Source organism: Rhyacophila brunnea, unplaced genomic scaffold (assembly GCF_057557595.1).
Source record: "Rhyacophila brunnea isolate RB1 unplaced genomic scaffold, BYU_Rbru_1.0 scaffold_3, whole genome shotgun sequence".
NCBI lineage: Eukaryota > Metazoa > Arthropoda > Insecta > Trichoptera > Rhyacophilidae > Rhyacophila > Rhyacophila brunnea.
Window position 1 is genome coordinate 48226089 of NW_028232965.1, and position 22343 is coordinate 48248431.

At 32.7% G+C, this 22343-nt stretch overlaps 1 protein-coding gene across 3 annotated transcripts in view; it reads left to right on the forward strand.

Moving 5' to 3' along the window:
• The first annotated feature begins 2203 nt into the window (after positions 1-2203).
• LOC147068468 (UPAR/Ly6 domain-containing protein CG9338-like) overlaps positions 2204-22343 on the forward strand; it is a 34822-nt gene continuing 14682 nt past the window's right edge. The window contains exons 1-2 of one of the 3 annotated variants that reach the window (XM_085953389.1): positions 2204-2358; positions 13766-13884. In XM_085953389.1, coding sequence (XP_085809515.1) covers positions 13833-13884 — 52 coding nt within the window. In that variant the 5' untranslated portion in view covers positions 2204-2358; positions 13766-13832. Of the gene's footprint in view, positions 2359-5537; positions 5695-13765; positions 13885-22343 lie in introns of those variants that run through there. The other 2 variants (XM_085953388.1, XM_085953390.1) reach the window with 2 other exon arrangements.

Sequence of the window (22343 nt, forward strand, 5' to 3'; positions counted from 1 at the left end):
AAAGATTTTTTGATGTCAAAAATATTTCAATGTGAATTCAGAATTCACTGATATATCTAAAATTTTGTAATTAAGTAATAATGGATGGCGATACTCACGAAATTCCAGGAATCTACCACATTCAAACAATAAAGGAACTAGAAAAGCTAAGAAAAGATAATGTCCTTACAATTTCATAGGAGTGTATTGACTTTGACAAAAATTCTCACATTCATAATATATATTATATATTTAATCTTACAATGGAGACAAGTATTTTTCCCGAAACGTGGAATATATCAAAAGAGTAGTACCTACAGAATCATCAGTAGATAACTACATGCCAGTAGCTGTTAATTCTGTACCAGCAAAAGTTCATAACCTGATCATGCATAGCATAATTAATTACTCATAAACTTGAGTCATTTACATCGAACGAAGAGCAGGCCGATCAACGGAAATGAACCTATTGGTATTTTTTGAGAATGTGCAAATTCGAGAACGTCATTGACAGGTGCAGTTCCAGTAAACTCTTCCGGGATCCGGGTACAGACGATAGAGTAAAGATTGCCCTTATGGTAGCCGATCTTCGATAGGGCATGGCACAAAGAATCATATTCTTAACTTAATATGTGTAAGCTTTATATTATACACTTTTTATGCACGTAAACTTTACAAAAAAATAATGCACATAGTGAGAAGATGATACTCGTAGAATGTAGAATATTGATTGCAATAAGAATTTTACTCAGAGGTGCGGTACCAATTACTTACAGAGAGGGTTGCATTTATGATTGTGCAAACTAGTGGGTATGTAGCTTTCGTAGGGTTGAGTAAAATAATTTGTATGATTTAAGAATGGAAAATGCATTTAAAACGTAAACGATCATTGATAATACATACATAACTTGGTATAGCTTCAAAATTAGAAATAATTTTCAAATTTCCCTAATTATGGCAACCATATTTTATAATTTTTAGCGATTATTCATAGATAGCATCATACTTTCGTCTTTCGTTTTGGATTTTCATCTCCTTGCATAGTTGCTAAGAAATATATCGTGGAGTTGCTGCCAAAAGTTGATAATATAATTATTTAGAGTTAACAGCGGAATATGACGTGTCTATATAAGTATAAATGTGTATTCTAGAAAAGTCATCCAGTATATAGAACATACACGTCATAAACCTCAAAAAAATTAGCATTATGCCTGAAATGGATATATCGGTAGCGCAACTAGTAAAGCAAGTGATGGAGGTGGGTGTGAATGTTTCTCGGTTCAATATTTGTTAATGTGTTTTCTACTAGGTTCGCTTTTGAGGACAAGAATATAAAAGATATATTGTGACCTCACCGGGAATTGACCTTAGAGCCCCAGCATAAGAAACCAGTGCCTTACGGATAGCATTATTAGGAGTATTGCGACAAATAGACCGTTTACACGTGCATGGATTTACTGGCGGCAATACGTATTCTCGCGAGTAAAATGATAGAATGCAAATATAAATACGTGTTGCATGTTGCAAAACTGAAAGTTTAATGGCTTCTGAATTTTCACGCGATAGCTGTTGCGACTTGCATGTCGTATGCGTATGTGCAGTAGAACGATAGTGACAAGCCTGCCAGAAAAATACGAACTACACTGCGCAGAGCATTTTGACGTTTACAAATTTTTCACAATCTGCCAAATACCACCATGCAATGACAACAACGTGTTTGCTTGTGCTTGAAGAATGAGATTTGCGAAACAGTCAGCTCTTTTGCGTGGAAACACTAAGCAGTTATTATCGCTATAGTTTAATTTATTAAACACTATTGGTGCCAGTAAATCTGTGCACGTGCACAGATGCTATAACTCCATGAGACCGTCTCACAATAATGCGCAGTGTCGGAAGATCGGATCTTTTCGTAATAACGTTGCGGTCGTACCAGTGTATCCGTAAGATCGATTGCGCCATGCCCCATAGTCCTACAAGAGAAATTACAATTAGATTTCAATTATGGTAATCATTTTAACCCTACTGTAATCAACCGTGTCATGGAGTTGGTATTATTATTCACTCCAATACATGTTCTACCATCATTCTTTGTCGCATTTAACATCTCGTCTAGATTCAGCCCTGTTCACGTGGCGGCTCACTGACCCGTCTCGCAGAACGCAGATTTAGCGCGCGGCGGCGGCAATGGGGCGCCGACGGCGACTCCGCCCGAGCGACGCTCGACAGTCGAACCGCCGCTTTCAACCCCTATGGACCTAAACTAGATAAGGGCGCGAAGTTTATTGTATCCGGTCAAACTAAACCTCGCAATTTTATTATCGAAACGTGTGCGCTCTATCACTGCTCCAAATCACGCTAGGAAATAGGACAAATAGGTAGGTAAGCGCTTGTGTCTATTTTGTAGAGTAAACTATACGCTTATTCTGATAAAATTATCTTTTAAGTAATAGTTATTTATAAATTAAGCTTTACTTTGATTACTGCGTAAACAGTTTGTTTGAATTACTATAAAAATATTATATTGCTTCAGTTCGTGGGACTATGTAAGTAAACGGTTTTTTTATTTGAGTAGGCAGGCAATTAGAAACATTTGAAAAAGATAAATTATTCCTTTTCTACCGATTTTTTAAAAACGTATGTACCTATTAAAAATCTAATATTTTTTTTATATAATTATCAAAATACTGATGGAAAACGATATTATATTATTGTTTGAATAACTATGTTTCAATGAGAGATAAGTAGTCGATTTTGTAGCTATCTCTTTCTAGTGATTTTAACACTAACATAATTAATGTTTCTACTTAACATTACATTATTTTTTAACATTCATTATCATTATTAATTATATCATTATTAAAAATTATTGAGAGTAAATATTTCAATCAAAATTCTGCTCCGTAAATAATGTCAATTTTATTACATACTAATAGTACCTATGTAATGAATAAATTAGTATTATAATCATCCATATACACAATTATACACAAGATTTAAGACTATTAGATTTATAATTATTAAACAAAAAATAAACATAAATTATTTTAAAGTAGGTATTTAAAAAACTTTAATACCACTTAAAGTACCTCTTCTAATTTATGCCTTGTAAATGAATGTTGGTTAATATTGTCTTAATCTGTGTTATATTCATTTTGGACTAAAAATATACTCTGTGCTTTGGTCGAACTAGTGAAATTCTATTTTTCGTCTCAATCTTGCTCTGTATTATTAACTGAACCAAACTGTATTAATTATTTTTAAATCGTAGATAATTTATAATTTCACCAACTAATTTAAGTTTTCGTTTCCTTTCGTTATTTTGAGTTAAATAAATACATGATACCTATCTTATATTCTCTGTTTTTTTTCAATTTACCTAACTACTCATTGTTTGAATGATAGTGTATGAATCAGTGTCATTGTGCAGAATAGAGAAAAGACCACATTTAGCGAACTTTAACATCAAATAGTGTGCAGACACATGTTGACTAAAGATTTAAGATTTGTTGTAAGAGAAGTTGATTAAAGCTTTCATCCAGTAAGTGAAAGACGTGTACTTAAATTACAGGTCAGAGTTTTTTTGTCGGTAAAGATTAAGTATGTCTTTGAGATTTTTCCGTGCTATGTATTTATCTCAGCCATGTATATGTATTAAAACCCTTTAGTTTGTTAATATGAATCGAACTTATTATATAATTCTATATTTTTTAAATTGTTTTAATACACAATTTGAAGAGTACCTACGATTTTTTTAATCTCAATTTTTTAAAGATATCAAACAATAATGTAGGATATTTTAATACTGGTAAACGTTCATATTGCGTATGATTGAGATCAGTTATTAGTAGGTAAGCCAACTGAGATTAATATCATCGTTGAAAAGATTTCAATCTATCAGTGAAGTCAATAATAAAATAGCTCTCTCTTACAGATAACACGATATTTTTAACCAACAGTTGATATTACGTAGGTACATATTAAGGGCCCACATGCTCAGCGTAGGTCAAAATGAAGTTTTTATGGTATTTTCAGAGCATAACCCTGGACATTCCTTACCTAACCGTTTTTTTAAACGGTATATGTTCAAACACGCGCGTTAACATGATCTTACTTCCTACTTCGTATGTTGTAGCTTAGCCACTGGAGAATGCCAATAGAAATGGCGTATTACAAAAAAATACTCCCTTATTCTTATGTCAATAATTATTATAAAGCAAACATTATTCGTGAAATGTTTATCACATTTGAATGGTCAAAAACATAGCTTATAATCAATATCTTTAGAATTATCTTCAAATGTGTTAATCGTGCCCATTTTTGAATAATAAAATGCCTAATTCTTGTCAAATTTGGGATCACAAAGAATATAAAATATATTTTTTTTACCGGTAATATGTCACTATATAACGTTAATATTAATATTACTAATGGTTTTGTAAATGCGTTTAAAAATTAATAAACCTAAAAAACCTTAACACCACTACACATGGATGGACTAAAATATGACTATTCTAAAACATTAGAGCGAGAGGTTTAAAAGAATACCATTTTATGTAATAAAAATACTTTATACAGTCATCAAATATTTAAAATAAATATAAAGGATAATAAGGCTTAAAAATTATATAAAAAGATTATCTACAGCGTTTAAGTAATCTCCAGGGTTATGCTCTGAAAATATCATAAAGCTCCACTTTGACCTACGCTAAGCATGTGGGCCGTTAATTAAAATTATTTACCTACGTTATACGTTATCGCAGTAAAAACTGTGAATCGGTACAGATTACTGATTCGAACTTCAAAATGATTAAAAATTATATATTATTATCACAATTTTTATACACTTTTTTTTACACAAACATAAAAAATGACGACAGAGCAAGTCAATTATTTTATAAACTCTTTCTGGGGGATGCTTCTACCTTCTACCTGCCAGAGGCACATAGCGGAAAAAATACAAAGCTTGCAATTTGAGATATTTTTTTGATAATTTACAATTTCATCTGTATTAATTAATAAATATGTATCTGAAAAGATTAAAAATAAAAATATATTTTTCAGTCAAAGATAATCTTGCAATTGTAAAAAAATGTGAATTTGTTACATATTTACGTACACAATTACGTTATTATTATTTATTATATTTTATGTTCATATTTATTATTAAGATTTAGTAGATTAATTTTTAAATTTTTCCTCGTACAGATTTCTGACTAATTCATAGTTTTAATATTTTTATATTTATTTAAAAAAAATATCGATTTTTATAAAAAATACTAGCTGACCAGGCAAACGTTGTTCTGCCATATAAATTATTTCTAGTGAATATTTTGGTTGTTAAATAAAAAATATCGAATGTATCGTAAGTGTGTGGGGATGGGATCTATGACAGAAAGAGGAATAGAGCACTGTAGACGATGACCACCGATAAAAACAAAAAAACATCAACCATTCATTTTCTCAATTCAAAATGAGTAATGATGTTCATAATGAATGAATTACCTGTGACAGGATCTCGTTGTTTAATGTTTATGCAATATCCGTCTTGTCCCTTCCAGAAAATTAGCGGATATTGGAGAGCGTCGCATGAACGGTGTGTGTCAGCGATGAACTCCAGATTATTGTTTCTTCTTCGAATCACGATTTCTCGCGTCGATGTGCGGTCGCCAACCACGATTCCAGCAATGTCGTCAACAACAGTCGCATTGAATCGACGTACGTGCTCTCCAGCTGGTGTTTTATCAGAATTGATGACAATAGCGTGATTGTCACTTTGCAATTCGTGCATGTGTGCTTTGAAGAATTTCAATAATTCATTGTGCTCATTCAACAGGGCGTCCAGTTCGCCGACGATGCGCCTGGCATTAGGCGAATTGAGGCTATTGTAGCTCCAGATGATTGATGTCCTCACCGCCGCGCCCATGAAGTAGATTTCATCGCGCAACACATCCCTGCTGACTCATGTTTGAATTTGAGCGCATGACAATGGGGACATTCTTTGTCCATAGCACCAATCAGCACTTTCGGATGAGCGGAATATTCAATATCTGGCTCGTACTCGAATGCGAGACGAAGGAACAAAGCGGATGTAAATGTTCGATGTACTTGCTGGCGTTGTCGGTCATTTGCTCTGCGTGTGTTAACTACGAACCGGCGCGCTTGGCTCCGTTCCAATTGTCGTTGTTGATTTCGTTCAGCTCGTGCCTCTTGTGATTGAGATGCACGCAATTGCAAAATGCTTACACGCACGTTTTTGTTTTCTTGTTGGATTTGTTCGTCTGTTCTTTCTACTCTACTATTTCGCATGTTTGTTGCTTTATTCGTTAGACGGCCCAAATGGCCCCCCTTGCGTCTTGCTGGCATTGTGCACTGTAATACACGCACATAAAAATAGATAAATTAAAATAAATAGTACAAAATTTTGCACGCACTGCGTTGTGATTTGCCGAATGAAATGTCAAAATGACACGACGCTTCTCTTGAATTCTTCTCGGACGTAGTGCCATCTGTCATTCAACAACATAAATAATTTCGTTCTGTTTGAAATACGAACGACGGTTAAATTTGTTCATACAAAAATAATATAATCGCGATTAAAAAATGGGAGGATGGGGGTAGGAAAGTGAAAATTTGAAGTTATAGGTATTTTTTATGCCAAATCATAAAAAAAATACAAAAAAAAAATTGTCAAAAAAATAAAAGAAAATTTTTCTGGATAGAGATACCCTAATCACCTAGCGGTATGAAATATACTTGTTGACCTTTTCTCATACCTAACAAATATAAAAAAAAAAAAACCTTAAAAATCGGTCGAGCCATTTCGGAGGAGTTCGACCACAAACATCGTGACACGAGATTTTTATATATATAGAGATAAATGTGTATACATTGAAATCCATTTTATTTATACCAAATCGAGCTTAAATATTGGGACAATACCTAAATAATATTTAAGCTCGATTTGGATGACTTAATAGTCATTCGGGTTCCTTAAATAAGAGCTTTGTATACCTACATCGAGATATTTTGTTTATCATAACACATTTGAGCAGTAGTCAAGTCCAAGATCTCTATTAACCACTTAAAAGAATCTAACCACACTATAAATTAATTTGTAAATTGACAAAAACCCGCTTCTATGGTGATGTAATGCAGCAGTTAGAGTACAATAAAATTAATTAATATAGTCACGTAGACGTGCAGTCTAAATATTAATGTAATCACACAACAGTGACTTTTTCTTGAAGCGAAGGAGGCGTTCCACTGCGGCAGATTATTCTAAAGTTTTAAAAATATCCAAATATTTATTAACAGAAGGCTTTAAATAAAAAAAACTTTCAGCACAACTTTAAAGCCTAGCCCAGACCTACATACATTTACCAATAAACCAAAAAAATCATGTATAATAACTGAGCAAAAGAAGCAAGTCTTACTAACTTGAGGAGTAAACATTCAAAAAGTGATTTGTCACACATTTTGAAAAATGCCGTTTATCGTCAATTCTGATAGTCCATATTGAAATCTATGAAAGGAAACCAGAATCAGTGTTCAAAGAACGTTTTATCCTATAAAAAATGAATCCTAAAAATGACACATTCAAGCAAACCATGATTTCTCCAGCACTCTATTTCAATCATACGATGTTTTGTCCTATTAACCAATCACAGCGTAGGAGCCGCCATATTGCATAATATGTGACTAATCACATTTAGTGTAGCTGTGAGCTGTTACTTCAGTGACAGTATTGTTTAAAGAGGTTGTGTTTTCAACAAGATGTTATTAAATTTAATTTATTATAACAATTTATAATGCAATAAGATAGAGAGGACCATATCGAAGTCGGCCAAGCCAATATTGGCTCTAGAAAAAGGATTTCTACAGGTGGGAAACGATCTGAAGCAAAAAAAAAAAAGATATTCTATACCACATTTTTATACCTGGACAGAAGAAAAAGCTGGGAAAGGTAGTCAAGAAATATCTTCAGCTTTGCTGCACCATTTAAGAAATATGGATTTCCAAGGGGAAAAAATTACTTCAACTGTTTTGTGATGGTTGCATTGCACAAATTCTTAGAAAAAAGCTAACTATTTTGACACCGGAGGAATACCAAGAAGTGTATAAACGAATCGGCCCAGTAAATGTGCTGGGTGAAGACTGGAACATAGTGAACACTAAGTCCCTGAATAAACTGTATAAAGACTTTCCATGCATTAGTGATTTAAAACGATTATCACTAAAAGTAGAAATAATACCACGTTACCAAAAACGTGTACTGGTCTACGGAAATTCAAATTTTCATTATATTATTAACGATAGCCCGGAAGAATACAGTTACTTGGTGAAGAAATGTTTATCTTATTCACATTTGCAACGAGTGCAACCAGACACGTTGCCCTTATCACATTTCATATCCCAAGAGAAGAAAAATGATGTAAAAGTAATGTTTTGGCGACTGGAAGAATCTCGGAGATGAAGGACTAGAGTGGTACAAAAAAATACTTTTTGATGAACCATCGGCCAATATAGAAGAGCAGGAGGTCATATTATGTGACTGTATGGAGCCAGAACATGTGTCTATTTAACAATCTGTACATAATATTATACAATATGCTCCCTAATACATTTTATTAAAATAATATGTATATGATATAAATGAAATGCCTTGAATTTCATTCGAATGATCATTAGATTATACAAAAACACCAGGACCCCGATTCCTTCAACAGTTTTATAATAAAAAAACAATTTTGAGTACATAGGCTAGGTTATTAAACAATATGTTTTTCGTGATTATCTCAGCTCAACATCTGTGTGACAAATCACTTTTTGAATGTTTGCTCCTCACTTTGAGAAACTGCTTTTATCAACAAGGGTTTTAACTAAATGATTTACTAATAAATTTTAATTATTGATTTAAATAAAACTTAATTTATCGTACTACTTATTGTACTTTTATAATATAACAAGACCGGCTTCGTCCGCCTGAGAGACATATGAAAATAGCATGAAAAAATTGCGTTTTAACGTGAAGTATTTAACATACATACTCATTAATATTGTCATTTTGTATTTTTTTTTTTTTTTTTTTTTTTTCGACCATGTCCGATCCTGATAGGATCATATGGGCCTCCACAAAGTAGAGGTTTGTATTGACAATTTTGTTTTTTTACGAGAAATGGATGTCAGCCACTTGCTCAACCTATTAGGTCCATACCCTGACACACACAAATTGAAAAACAATTTTTGTACTTGCCAGACCCAGGATTCGAACCTGGGACCCACGGCTTTGTAGTCCAACGCTTATGCCGCGCGGCCACCGTGGGCGTATTTTGTATAGAAACTGCAAATGCATTTTTATTGCTTTTCTGCGCGGGTGGAAAATATGCACTGATGAACACCGACAAATACGCAATCATTGATAAGTAAGCTTTAATTAAAGCGATCAAATTTGTGAGACGTGGATTGTCCATACTACATTATACTTTGATAACCATGCTTATAGGTGTGGGTCGTGCTTATGGGTTGACTATCAAACAGACGTGCAAAAGCTGATAAATAAAAATTCATAGTCAGCTGAATGCAGAATTATTCTAACTCACATTTGATTTTATTTAGAAGGGAGTTCTTTAAAACGATCTTTATAATATTTTATATTCATATTTTATATTCAATATTTCCACAGAACTCTCGACTGCAATATGTTGAATATGTCGATGTTTTTTTGTTGGTATTCACAAAACACATGTGACCAAATAGACCTCCGCACACTGCTGGAATACGACAATTAAGTTTGAAAAAAATTGCTGGTGTATGCTATTTTTGCTGAGTATAGCACTCGTATAGCGGATCGGCAATTTCTAATTCAAACGTCAAATTAGCCAGTCGCCGTGGCAGATGATCGCACCAATATTTATTTCAACAATGGATGCACTGTGAATCGATATAATATGACTAATTGACGGATGCACTCAATATTTTCATCGATTTTTACTAATAAATTTCTGCAGTACGAATAATATACGGTATAAGGCAGTTCACACAAAAATTATTAGGCTTTCACCAATAAACATAACGCGATTGCTTTACAGATTTTCACATAGTTTTAATGGTTTCACCGTGGTACAGTTTGCAGTGAGATTTCTATCGCAAAGGGATGACCGTATTCTATACGGTCTCCAATTGTAGTAGATTCAATATGAACATTAATTCAATTTTTTGCAAATTTTTTTTTTAAATTTGTTTGCTGCTGGCTTCCTGTAAAGTGTAAACCGACAACAACCGTGTTTTATTTAGACATGAGTTTTATGTCAGTACCATACGACCCAAAGAGGTTGGACTGTCTTTAATATATGGCCATACAGGTATTTCCGGTATATAATTCCACGCTGAAGTGTTATACGGCAAACTGCATACGTACAAGTTTCTGGACACGAGTTTTAATTTCCTACATAAACTATAAATAGCAGTAGCAAAGGTTGTAAGAATTGACATAAATAGTGCTCATTAAACTTTGTTAGTTATACTTATCTGTTTTCATTGAACTTGGAACTTAGCAGATGGTTTTGGTTAGTTTTTAAATTCAATTAAATTGAATGCTGAGCTACTAATCACCCCTTAAATACCCCAATTTGATAACATGCTAATGTGTGCGTACTGAACGAGTAATAAACCCTGCCTGGACTAGACAATAATAGTAAATGTAGGTTGTAGAGATCCGAAAAAAAAATAAAGTACAAAATTACTACGTTATTTTCCCACCACCACCCGTCATGTATGTATAGCCGTGGATATGCACGGCCCCCTTCCATGATGCTATAAATGTGTCTGAAAAAAGTGATTTTAAGTGCTTATTCCATCCCGAAACGGAGCCGCACGGGACTGATGCTACAACCATACACCGTAGTGCTTAAAGAAGAAAGTTAGGAAGGAAGAAAAAAAATCTTTTTAGACTGACTCAGCTGTCCGCTGACGTTAAGCGCCTTATGTATCCGCATACTGAGTGTCACGAAATGGATGAGTCTACGGAGGAGTCGGGACTATCCCGCTCCCCATACGACGCTGCAAATTTCTCGAATATCGCAAAGTTGGCCTCGGTTGCTATCAAATCTGCGTGGCCAAATGGGCCCGTGTGAGGATGGACCCTGGCAAACAGCTCCGCACGTTCAGTTTCCATAAGCGGACAATCCCAGATGACATGTTCAACATCTTGGTGGTCATGCCCGCAGGTACAACCCGGCCCATCTACTATCAAGTCAAACTCGTGGAGTTTGGCGGCAAATTTGCCATGGCCGGTGAGGAACTGGCTAATCCAGTGCGAAGGTTGGAGTCTTCTAGTATACAATTGTTAGTCATTCTTATTTGTTTTCATTTAATAAATAATATAAATTGCAGAAAGCGTTGGTTAGTTTTAAAAATTGAATTAAATCCCGCCAAAGCCAATCCATAATAGTGGAGGTAGAATAGGCTGAGGAGAGTCAACAAAAATAGTGCACACTTTGTCAATCGTACTTATTTGTTTTCATTAATCTACATAGAATACAAATTGTGGATCGTGTTGGCTTTTTTGTTAATTCAATTAAATATTGCTTAAACCAAATCACAAAATATAAAAAATATTCTTCTATCCATAAAATATCTAAAATTATGTATGTATGATGTAATGAATGCCATTTATCGATATTTTGTAGAGAATAATATTTTTTACCTAATATCTATTATGGTTTGCTTTCGGCAGTGTTTGATTGAATTTCAAAAACTAACCAATACCATCTGCAATTTGTATTCTAAATTCAATGAAAACAAATAAGTTAGACTGACAAAGTTTAATATACACTATTTGTAACGGAAGTCCATAGTCTATCTCTACTCTTCGCCACTGGCATACACTGATAGAACGAAAACTTTTGCCAAAAGCACACCTTGTAATCATACATTTATCCCGGAGGAGAGATTCACATATTTTTTTCGAAATCAATTCAATTGACTAAATAAAAAATTATACTTACTAAAAATATCCCCTTCTTGTTTTATGTTAAATATTGTATTATTGTGTTTTGTAAATAATTTGATTTATTTATTTATAGAAGAAAACAAAACATTGTTGACATAAAAAATTGAAATTCAAGACGTTTACAATATAAGATTTACATTATAACAAATATTACCCTTATAAGAGAGAAGAGAATATATATAATAATAATATTATTAAAAATATAAGTACAATTTTATACAGAAAAATAAAATTTTGAAAACTATATAATTTTACAATTAATACACGTCACCAAAAATGTCTACGTCTTTGGGGAGCGCACAGACTAGTCTTGCACCCCTCGCTAATGGTGCCTGATAGGCTTGAGACGAGGAAACGGTTCCGATCCAGAATAAATCATAGCTGCGACCACGTCGTAGGTAAATTGGCAGGTGCATGTCCATTCTTTAGGACACCAGGATTGGAATCCGTCCCTCGCGATAACAGGCAAAAATGTTTCAAGAGCAAAAGAGACCTACGAAATTCAAGAGAGTGAAAAGTAAGCATAACTTGTAGAAAGGCAGTCGGAAAATAATCATTTGACAAATTATCGAAAGGAAAATAGTTGAATTTTTTAAAATAAAGACATCGAAGAAATTTCTTCTGGACGATATAAAAAATATGCACTCCTATTCGTCATGTTCTTTGTTCATGCTGATAATTAATAAAGGTGTGTTTTGTGAAGTTTAAATTGATTAAAAGAAAAAGAACATTAAGATGGTTTTTTTCTTTATTACAAGCTATAAATCCTGTGCCGTAAAATCGGCATAGCATTTATTGATTTTACGGTACATTCACGGAAGACGATCCCAAGGTTATCAGTTTTCAATTAAGCAATAAATAATTATTAAAATGAAATTGCAATCAAACTCTACATTAGAACATATTATATTATCGTGTAGTCAATGTAATTATACACTATGACATTATGTGTAATAAAATGATTTAGCTTATAAGTTTTATGCGAATTATCAACGGCATTAGGTCGAACGTATCCGGAAATTTATATGTAAACAATTATTCGTGCGCCGTAGTACGTGAAACATGAGTTCGTGTAACATTTAATCAAATGACGAGTTGTTCGTTGAACATTTCACCGTGGAGTATATTTGTACGTATGCTACAACATGTGGCGAATTTTATGAGATGTCTTTACTAAGTTAAGTTAGGTTAGGGTTAATCTAAATGGAATAGTACTATTTCAAACTATCGCCGCATTTTGTAAGATACGTACAAATATATTCCACGGTGAAATGTTCAACGAAGAACTCGTCATTTGATAAATTGTTATACGAACTCATGTTTCGCGTACTGCGGCGCACGAATAAGTGTCCCACGATGAACTGCATACGCACAACTTACTTGTAACCTAAGGCAAAACGTATAAATGACTCAATATACATTCTACATATTGTACAATGTCATCATCTTATTAAGGCCATCTCTCACTAATTAGGTCCAAAAACCTTCCGGAGAACTTTTTTTCAAATAAATTCAACATTCCAGCAGTTGCCACCAGTATTAGTTTAGCGTTTTTCTTTCCAGATCCTAGCATTTTGTGTTCCACCTTGAAGTGCATACGTACAACTTACATGTAACCTAGGTCGAAATGACAAATGTGTATTTTGAACATTGCGTCAAATTTTGTATCGGGATCGATACATTGTTAGATTTAGGCCTCCACAAAACTCATACAATGCTTTTATTTACTTATATTATTATTTTTATGTATATATCTAACCATTTTACTTTATTTAGACTTTTCAGAGCGACCTTTTGAGGATTTGGACTGAAAGGATTTGAATAGCTTCAGCTACCCTCCAAGATGACTCCAACACTTTTAAAACTGACTCTTTTCCTCGGATTACTACATTATGGTAAATATTAAATCGTATTTTTTCTAATTACCAATTATTTCTTCCGCTTCTAGCAAACCTAGTCTGGATAATTCATACATGCGATTTGATAGGGATGGCCAAGCTGATGCAATGACAATGGGGCGCGTACATGTCACTCCGCAAAAGCACAACCGATGGACAAATGCAGTCATAATGCGGCCGCGATGTTCAAGCGGTAGCTAATTGGCTTATAAAGTCATGGGTCTCGGGTTCAAATCCCTACTCTATTAAATTCAGTGTGTTTTTGGACTCAGATCAGGGTTTAATAGATTGCGCAAGTGACCAACATCCATTTCTCGTAAAAAAAATAACTGTTGATAAACCTCTTCGTGAGGCGTCCTAGATATAATTCGATGCATTAGTATAGATCCAATTAAAAAGACAGTATTGGAAGGAGCTAAAGGAGGTATCCGGTTGGGATGGAGTGTATTTGTATATCTGAATAAAATAATCAAAGTTGATCTACCAGTATAACTAAAAGGTGTTTCACCAATATACTAACTTATGGGTGCAAAACATGGATCCTTAATTCAAAAAAAATTAAAAGACACGAGTGATAAAATGTCATATGGAGTGATGCATTTTAGGCATAACGCGTTGGAGTCAAAATAAATGGGAAACGAGAAAACAAAGAAAGACAAAAAGAGGATGAAGCAAAAATAGATACATCATTTAGCAGTAAATCTAGATTCGCTGAGATTATGATGATTAATATTGTGAACGAATTTTGAGCGTATTTCCTGCATACCCAGTTCTTCCAAAAAACTTGAATTTTATATTTTTGAAAAATTCAGAAATGAATATAAACGCCTCAACGGTATATGATATTATTTAATTGACACTGATGTAAGGAGAAAATAGACGCTCTCATCTATAACGATGAGTTTATTATTGTTTCACATCTGAAATGTATTATCATCTTGATTTAACTAAATTCTACAATCAACTACAATAATCATACATAATGTTTAGTTTGGAATATTTTAACTTTCTGATTTCTTGGTCCCAATTAAAACTTTACGTTAGAATTTATAAAGTTTGGAGTTACATAGTAAGTAAGTTTTGCAGTTACTGTTATCAGTTTGGGTCAATTATATTGATTTGTGAATGTCAACAGGAGGTTAATTCTACGTGAAACTGGCACGTAATGCATCTATCACTCGTCAGTATAAAAAGCTTTTATATAATCGATGCCTCTCCACGAATCGAAGCTTTTTTTATACAATAGAAAGAAATACATTTTATACAAAAATATGTATATTATGTCTAATATAGTCAAACTATTAGACTATCCAACAAGTTCTTTTTATGCAATATAAATGGGCATATGGCAAAGGTTTTCAATGCGTGTGTCTCGGTGCCCTGGTATTAATTATACTACAATGTGCAGAGTATTGGCAAATCATCATAGTTTAGGTATGCTATGAGCGATCCGACAAAAATAGTGCACTCTTTCAGTCACACTTATTTGTTTTCGTTGAATTAATAATACACATTATGGATGGTGTTGTTTTGTTTTTAAAATTTCAGTAAGCCTTGCCTACCCAAACCATAATCGATAAAAAATACTTTTCTATCTATAAAATATCTAAAACTGTGTATGATTTAATGGCATAATTTTAGATATTTTATTGCTAGACTAATATTTATTTATTATTATCTATTATGGCTTGGCTTACGCAGGGTTTAATTAGATTTTAAAAAACTTACCAACACTTTCTGGACATAGTAGTCATTGCTCATTGAAAACAAATACGAATAACTGACAAAGTTTAGTGTCCACTATTTATGTCGGATCTTAATACCTTTCGTTACTGATACTGATGAGGTTTGTATTAATAGGTGTTGTTTTTACGGGAAATGGATGTTAGCCACTTACTCAAACTATTAGGTCCATATTCTGACTCCGACAAATTGAAAAACAATAAGTATGTGTATTTGCCAGACCCACGACATTATAAGTTACAGTACTACAAACTTATCTAAAGAACGGTCAAAAATGGAACTACGAACTACCATATGGACGCCATTTTTAAAACGTCATTCGAATGTCAAATTCTGTCCAGTTGCCAGTCTTGATTGGGTAGTTTTCGATAGTGGCTCCCCCATCCATTCTATAGATAAGTTTGTAGGTTTGTACTACTAATAATGATAATTATAATATCTTCGGTAATATTTCAATCAATGACTGGAAAACGTAAATTCATGCCTAATTGAATAATCTATTGTTTCCATAAAGAATGGAATCTATAAAAATCATTAATTATTAGAAGTATAGAATAGAATATCTACTTTCAGTTAATCAGTAAATGTTATGATAACAATGATAACAAGTAAGATATGTCCATGGAGATACGATAGTAATTAGAAACGTGTATAAAGCTGCAAAAACATAGTTTTATCAACCTGTAATATTTTTGCTACAAATACCTATCGAGTTTACGATAGATATAGTGTAAGTACCCAACGATAAACTAAAACACGTAGCTGAAAGAAGAAAATATTTCGCTTAGTGCCCCTAGGGTAAACGTATCCGGAAATTTGTACGTAAACAGTTCAAACATTTGTACGTAAACATGTGGAGAATTTTATGAGATGTCTTTACTAGGTTAGGTTAGGGTCTAATTGGAACAGTACTGTTTGCAAACTATGGCCGCATTTTGTAAGATACGTACAAATGTATTCCACGGTGAAATGTTCAACGAAGAACTCGTCATTTGATAAAATGTCATACGAACTCATGTTTCACGTACTGCGGCGCACGAATAAGTGTCCCACGATGAACTGCATACGTACAACTTACATGTAACCTAAGGTAAAACGTATAAATGACTTAATACATTCTACATTCTACATATTGTATAATGTCATCATCTTATTAAGGCTATCTCTCACTAATTAGGTCCAAAATCCTTCCTGAGAACTTTTTTTTTCAAATAAATTCAACATTCCAGCAGTTGCCACCAGCGTTGCCAATTTAGCGTTTTTATTTCTAGATCCTAGCATTTTTCAATAGGCATCTAGCTTGTAAAAAACGTATCTGACTTGTGGCGTTTTTACTATAATTTTTTAATGCCTCCAACATCTTTAAATGTGTTGAAAATACGCTAGATATTTAGTTTCTTTATTTTCATGCGCATCAAATTTCTGTATATCAGATAGGTACCTGCTTTATGCAGACAGGTCCGTACCTATTTTAATAGCGTGAGAAATAAAACAACATAATTTAACATTTGAACAACAGGAGTATTCATGGCCTTATAGTGAAATGATATCATATAATTTAATATTGTGTGCTTTGGTATGTGACACAGTGATGCCAACCGTACTATAATTATAGTAAAATACTATAATTTGAATTCCGCGAAAAATGTAAAATACTATAATTTTACGCCAAATATACCAAAATACTATAATTTTGAAGGATTCAAGACGAAAAATGTTTCTGTACTATATATTTTTTGGAAAAACTATAATTTTTACGCCTTTGTACTATAATCAGCATAGAAAAAGATGGCAACACTGAATTGTGACATCAATTTGACGATCATTGGAATGACATGAAACGAAACTTGAACGCCTTTGACACAATATAGGCATTTGTTGTAAATTTTGAAATATATTTCTATTAAAATGTGTGGTTTTTACACGTATAGACGTCATTTTTTGATATTTGCATTTTTTTCCGATACGCGATAGGAAAGGTATTGACTTTGTTCTTGATAGAATAAGTAAATTTACTTGAAATTTTATTTTCACAAAATTTAGAGTTTTTTCCTACCAAATAGCTTATTTTCGTACCCCGTCTGGCATGTTTTTGTCAATTACAGTTTGCAACACTGGTTGTCATAATTTTTTCAATAACGATTTACTGCAATACGTAAAAACTTTCTTAATATAGATATGCATAGTATTTCTTTTATTTTGTTAACTGTCAATTCATGGTGGAACTGCATTGTATTGTTGTTTTTATTTAATAAAACGTAATTTTTTGTAGTACTTATTCCACTTTTAATCAATAGATTAGGACCGGTTTCGTCCGCCTCAGTGGGACATTTTCAACTGAATACATTTTGTTAAAACAATATTTATCAAACAAAATTCAAAGCGATAGAAATAATATAACAATAGGTACATAAATAATTATCCGTCCAATAATACCTTCCCAATAGCAGATTAATTTAAAACTAATGAGGTTGGACATTATTATTTCATACTACGTCAGGGGCATTAAACAAATTATTTAAAATATTAACAAACCACAAAATATGAAACAATCTACACTTACAATAACATTAATATCAACAAATAATTATGATTAGTCAAAATTTACAATAAAAATTGTATAAAAAATAAAATAAACAATATTATCAATTGAAGTGAGATCGAATAAAAAAACAAATACAACCAAAATATTAGTCAAAATTAAATAAAAATTAAAATAATAAATAATGTACAATATATAAAGTTATGTTATAACAATCCCAAATATTAAATAGGGTATAATAATGGAGAAGACACAAAATATAATTGATTATTTAACAAATTAGAATTGGGCAAAAATTTATACCTATTAATTTCTAGGATTTCCTGTTTATCCAATTTTATAGATTTCTCATTCAAATGCAGGATTTTAAAATTTTTACTATTGATTAAAAGTGGAATAAGTACTACAAAAAATTGCGTTTTATTAAATAAAAACAACAATACAATGCATAGTAGGTATTACTTCCAAATGTAAGCGAGATAGTTTTTCGTACTACCTGTCGCACGGTTTGGCTGTCAGATGAATGGTGTCGTCTGTTATTTGTTTACTTCGGATGATTAAAAAAATCACGGATGGTCGCATAGAAAATACAAGATTTAATTTCTGAACATAGAGAGCCATACATTATATATTACATTAATTATCTATAAAGAAGCCTCAAAAAATGTATAAAACATGCTACTGATTTTGTATCCAAGTAACTCTGTATTCTGTCGATTTAAAAAAAAAACTATAGGTACCGTTGACGAGGCTTGTATATCGAGCACAAAAATGCAATCATCTAAAAATAGAACAAACCGTCTCACTTCAGTCACTCACCATCGGATCATGTAACATATCGGCGCCGTCTTAACATATTGCGGTACGAAACAAAATTTTAATATTATTATTTACAAATAATTACATTTTAAGCTTGATTTTGGCTTGCTGTCTCGTATTAAATGATTCTCATATTTCTATGCAGATATGCAGAACGCAGATAGCCTTGCAAAAACAGCAACTCTTGAGAGGAGCATTAATAAACTCCCCATAGCGTATACAGACTTTTTTGAAACGTTCAAGAAAATAGCTAAAACTGAAACAGATAATTTATTAAAAGAACAGGTTCTAACAAAAGGGAAAAAGTACTTTCAAAGTTATTACAATTCTGAAACTAAACCATGGTATGCCAATAAAATGTTAAATAGAGAAACGATTATCACAATCAATCGCTGTAGAGCGGACCATTATAATCTTGCCTCATCCCTGGCTCGCTTGGGTATAATAAATGACACTGGGTGCCAGTGCGGAAGTGAGATTGAAAATGTTAATCATGTTGTTTGGAAATGTCCTCGGTATGATACCCAGAGACAGCGGCTTCTAAAAGATCTAAGTAAACAAAAGCTCCAATTGCCACTGGAGCTTGCGATATTTTTGGCTCGGCCGAATATCAAGGCGTTCCAGTGTATCCAAGTGTTTCTAAGTGAGTGTGGCCTACAAGTTTAAATTGTTTTTGTTTTTTTTCCTCTCCTGTAAATTTGTATTGTAATAACTGTATGAGTAATTATTGTAATAATATGTATTAACAGTATATGTTTTAAAGAAAAGCTAAATAAGACTCAATTGAGACTTCGTAGCTAAATATTAAAAAAAAGTCCGATAATGGTTCCAGCATTTTAAAGGTTCAATGTATATAGATACTTAGAGGATGACACCTTTTGGCAGTATTTATTTTATGGATGAGTAGATACGTGTTATTGCGCGCTTATGTTTTCTTGTATTATATGCATATTTTAAGTTTCAACTTCATGTCATCTTAATTCTGGGTTTTACATTTTTATGCATAAGATCACTACCAAGTTCTTTTTATAGGGCACATCCAGATTTTTTGCAACAAAATAATGAGCCTTCTCTGCGTAAAATGCGTTGTGACGATAACACTAGTTTTTTTGTAAATTAGTTCAAACGATCTGATTTCTGGATAACGCTACTTTTCCGGAGAGATGCCTAATTAAGAAAACCTTGATGATATAATTTATTTTTTATTTAAAACGAGAAAGTATACATAGATATTTTTAAACTTAAGTGTTCCAGATACTTCTCAAGCTGCAACGTGAATCAATAATAAATAATATAATGACCTTTGTTCATTTTTTTTTTATAAATTCGCATTATACAATAAATATTAACAACTGATTATAATCACTTTCATAGAACGTCATATTATCTCTGCTTCGTATCTTTCACATTATGAAAGTATCAAAAATCAATAAACCAATACGATAAAACAATAGTGATAAAGAAATCATCCACGTACGTTTGGACTTTGTCTGAAGGTGTACGCAAAATAATTTATAGCAAAATTTCCAGAAAAAGTGATAATTTAACTTACAGAGAAAGTTGATAATATACTAATAATTACAAGATAAAAAGAACTTTTTATATACCACATTTTTAAATTGTCTGTTGAATCATATAAACTTGACAATTCCATGTATTAATAATTTAGGACAAATAAGGCAATTGCCAACAAATCATTGTTTTGCTATTTTGCAACTGTTATGGATCTGTTACTCCCCTCTGTATAATATCTCCCCAATGACAATAAATTGTCTTTTGTTTAATTCATCGATACCCGAAGTTACTTATAATGTAATAATGTTAAGAATATTCGATCGGTGTGATTTCGACCATTACAATGTACCTACTCAATATTATATTATTGATCAACCCTAATTTATCCACCCTATCTAGCTGTGTTACTACACACATATAAACTCTTGTACATGAACTAAGCATCACTAATATTACTTACTTACTATGTCATATTAATACTATTGTAAATGATCCTTGGATTCATTCAACTCGGACCATTCAACTTGTTCAAACATAATTCAGCTCTGCTCACCGAGTTGTTTCACTGCGGATCGAACTCTATTGAGTTCTTTCCCTTTTATTTATACACCATGTAATTGTAAATTTAGTATTGAAGAATAAACATCTCTGAAGATTAACATCCATCGAGTCTTATTACTGACATGAACCTTCCACTGTATCACGAGAAGGATCGGAGCCCGTTGGTAAGGATTTCCGTTGCCGAAAACATAACATAACAAACAAGCAAACAAATATAGAATACTGAAATGTCATTTTGATTTCGATAGTAACGCACGTATATATTAATAATTTAGTTGTTAGGACCACACCCTTAGCAACCAATAATAGCGGATTTCTTCCGTAATAACTTTTCATACAAAACAGAATTACTGAAAATGAATTCAATTCCACTTAAAGATGGCTAAAAGTATTAAAAAAATGCATTGGCATCGTGTACTGCATGTATTCTAAATGTTTAAAATGTCTAGCTAGTCGGGGAAAATCGATTGCAAGATTTGTACTGGATAAACAACCACCGGACAAACAAGAATACGAGCTAAGAAAAACGTGGTAACATAATAAAAAAGGTCATCTTTACACAATGGAATGAAACAGAGTTTTGAAATGCGTGTAATAATTACATTTTAATCAATCACTGGAACATTTATTTACTTCAAAATCAAGTTTATGTCATAAAAAAAATGAATAATGTTTTATATGTTTAAAATTTATTCTAGTTGATTAATACACATTATAGGGAAGGTGTATTGAGGCATTTAACGGTACCATATTAGTGAGAATTATTGGTTTTAAAGTCGGTTACCTTAATGGACCGTCATTTTGAGATTATCACAAAAACATTTACACTTTTAAAATACCTAGAAGAATTAGAAAGAGCGAATGGCAAAATAATGTTATTTATTAAAAGTCATGCTTAAAGTTGGTTGGTTATATAAAAAAATTGCGGTTGATTAATTTAAGCGATTTTGCAATCAACCTTTGACTATTTTAATAGCAGAACGAGCTGGATATTATTTTTTATCTTATGAACTTACATATGATACAAACATACTTAGTGCTCGGCCGTAGTGGTTTGGCGGGCGCGGCGCGGCGGCGTCTTGCGAAACTCAAACGTATAACCGTGTGTATTATGCCCAAAAAAGGCACTGTCTACGAACATTTCACATACGGTTATACGTTTGAGTTACGCAAGACGCCGCCGCGCCGCGCCCACCAGACCACTACGGCTGAGCACTTAGTGAATTAAAACCGCGGAAAAAAATAGAGTAACTACCATAAGTTCATAAACAAAAAT